The following is a 2,803-nucleotide window of genomic DNA, read 5'->3' as shown; positions in this document are numbered from 1 at the left end:
ATATATATATATATATATTTTAATGCTGCTGTTATCACGGACTAGCGCCGCGCGACAGCATCCTCCTCCCCGCGGCACCCGACGGCTCCTCAAGCCGGGCAGCGACGGTGTGCCTGGACGTTATCCGAGGGCTACGCTTTCGGTAAAGCCGCCGCGACTCCCCGGGCCGCGGGGATTTTCCAGGCGCTCCAGCGTCCGCCTCCCACCCAAGGCGACGGCACCCGGCGCCCCGATGCAACGGGGCGTTAACGGGGTCCTGGAGCCCGTCCCGTCCCCCAATCCTCCTTGGCCAGAAGGGCAGAGCGTTTAACTAGGAGTAGGTAAATAATTTAATTTACATTTCTATAGCTTCCCTTATCCCAGAGGGCTTCTCATTCGCATGCCCCTCCGCTGAAATGCAGGTGTTTCGGCAGGGGGGAAGGCAGCAACCATCTGGCCCGCGGCACGGCGAGGACGGCGGGCGGCGTTCGGCCAAGGACGGACGGGGCAAAGTCTTTAATAAAACCGGCTGCTCGACTCGCGGCGTCGCGTTTAATTTTAATAAAGTCACCTCCGGCAGACGCGGCGTCTCCCTCCTCGGYGCGCTTAACCTCAGCGTCGGCACCTCCGGCTGCGGAGGAAACCGGCTCCCCCCTTTTCGGAGCGGCCGGGAGGCGAGCGGCTCGGCTAGGAAAGCTTTCRCCCCAGCGGGATTTCACCCGGCTCGGACACCGGTTGAGAGCTTCAGCTCTCAAACCCRAGCCTCCCACGAGCAGGAATGTGTATTTTTTTATATATAGCACTTGAAGGACAAGGAATTAATCTTTTCCCCCCCCCTCCGCTTTTTAAAACGGGGTGGAAAAATACGGCAAGAGGAAGAGGAGACGGGTCGAGGCGCTTCCAGGAGGGCCGCCGAGCGGGCGGCTCCGTAGGAGGATTTTGCCGGATAACAAACCGGCTCGTCCGCYGGCGCGACGCTCCCGGGAATCGGGCCGTCCTTCCCGAGCCGCGAGCCCGGCGAGACGGGCAAAGCACGCGGGGGCTCGCCCGCCGCACGGAGCCTGCAATGCAATTATTATTTATTTCCACACGGTGGAGCATATATATATATATGTATTTTCTTTTAGCCTTGCTGCACCAAAAGGGAAGGTTATTAAAATCCGTGCATTAATTACCGCTGCCACATAAGTTAAGAGGAGAGGCACAGCAGTAATTAAGGGAGGTGAGCGAGGGGGTGGAGGCGCGGAGCGGCTCCGCAGCTCGCGCCTACGGATACGCGCCGGCCCCATGGGAAGCCCCCGGATAGCTCCAGCGCGGACGTGAATCATTCTAACATCCCCGGCTCGAATCCCAGCAGCGGCGCAGGTTTGCGGCGTGACCTTGGGCGAGCCATCAATTCTCGCCGTCCCTAGCAGAGGGGGGCGAATAAAAAGGAGGTGTGTGCTCGTGTTGGGAGGGGGGGGGGAAATAATAATAATAATAAAAAAAAAGACGCACCGCGTTTCGCGAGGGCGTCGGGAGAAGGCTCCGAGAGCGGCGCTGCGGCAAACCGTTAACAAAAGACGATTAAAGCCGTTCGCCCACGCGCCGCGCTTTCGAAGCGTTCCCCGGGCGCTCGGCGTCCTTCCCCGCCTCGAGAGCCGAGGAAGGCGAACAGACCCGGCCGAACGGGCACCGGCCCCGCGGAGAGGCGCCGGGCCGAGGGAAATCCCTGCCGGAAGGCACGCGGCGCCGCGCGGGCAGCGAACGGCGTCGCGGTGCTGCGGAGGAAAGGCCAAAAATACGAGAAATAGTAACAACAGCGATAATAACGACGCCGATAACAGCGCCGAGGGTTCAGCTCCACCACGCGAAGCCAAGCCGGGGCTGCCGCCTTCCCCGGCGAGGCTCTGCCGTGATTCCCCCCGCCTGCCTTGGACGTGCTCCACGGCTCCCGAACGGACGATTCGGACGCCAAGAAGCTCCCTCGGCCAAGGAGGAGCGGGGAAAAAAAGGAGACGGCGCAGCAGGAAAGCTCCCACCCCTCTGCCCCCCGTCTCCAAATACCCGTCCCAAACCCAAGAGCGCGGCGAGCTCCCSTGGCACAGGAGCCGCCGGGCGACGCCGCCGCCGCCGCGGGCCGGAGAACGCCGTTTACCGCGGCCGCCGGCGCCTCGAGCCCGATGCGAAGCGTCTCGGCGCCGAGGCCGAAAGCAGCTTCTCGAGGGCCGAGGCCGGTGGCGTCGCCGCGCTCAAATTCGGTCCCGGCCGAGAGGCTCGGCGTTCGTCCCCGCTAACGCGATCCGCTGCGCCGCCGTAGCCGCGCTAAGAGAAAGCTGATCTTAAAAAAAAAAAAAAAAAAAAAAAGGGAAAAAAGCGGCGCTCACGGCTCGGAGGAGTCGACGCGACTTCGGACGTCGCTTTCCTGCGGTTCAGCTGCGATACGGGGCCCGCAGCGCCCGGCCGCGAGGCCCGCGGCCGCTCTCGGCGTCTCCCTCTCGCCCTTCTCCCGCGGTCGCCCCGCTACCCGCGGGGTCCTGTCCCCCACCCCCAGCTCCTTCTCTGCCGCTGCTTTCCAGCACGCGGCCGCCCAGCTCGCTCCCGGGCTCGGTAAGGATCGGGATTTCACGCCCGTTGTTAGACGTCAGCGCATCACGGCAATTAAACAGGGCAGGAAAATATAGATATATATATAAAATTATAGGTATCAGGGAGCTTGCAAACATTTCAAGGTTTGGAGCAAACGGCGCCCCAGCTCCCTCGGAGGGACCGCAGCGATCGCGAGTCGGTTTTAATGCCTGAAACACGTGCAGCAAATACCTCCCCCCGGCCCAGAAACAAAAGC

General features: G+C 62.0%; 1 protein-coding gene across 1 annotated transcript in view; it reads right to left on the bottom strand.

The window, feature by feature from the left end:
- LOC146587034 (cyclic AMP-dependent transcription factor ATF-7) overlaps nt 1–2,803 on the bottom strand; it is a 20,733-nt gene that overhangs the window by 16,928 nt on the left and 1,002 nt on the right. Inside the window, exon 2 of the mRNA XM_085320269.1 lies at nt 2,117–2,251. Within this exon, the coding sequence (XP_085176395.1) occupies nt 2,117–2,251 (135 nt within the window). The remainder of the gene's footprint in view (nt 1–2,116; nt 2,252–2,803) is intronic.

The sequence above is a fragment of the Rhea americana genome, unplaced genomic scaffold, assembly GCF_003343005.1.
Source record: "Rhea americana isolate MKP2758 unplaced genomic scaffold, rheAme1 scaffold_622, whole genome shotgun sequence".
Classification (NCBI taxonomy): Eukaryota; Metazoa; Chordata; class Aves; order Rheiformes; family Rheidae; genus Rhea; species Rhea americana.
This window is presented reverse-complemented; position numbering and strand designations above follow the sequence as displayed.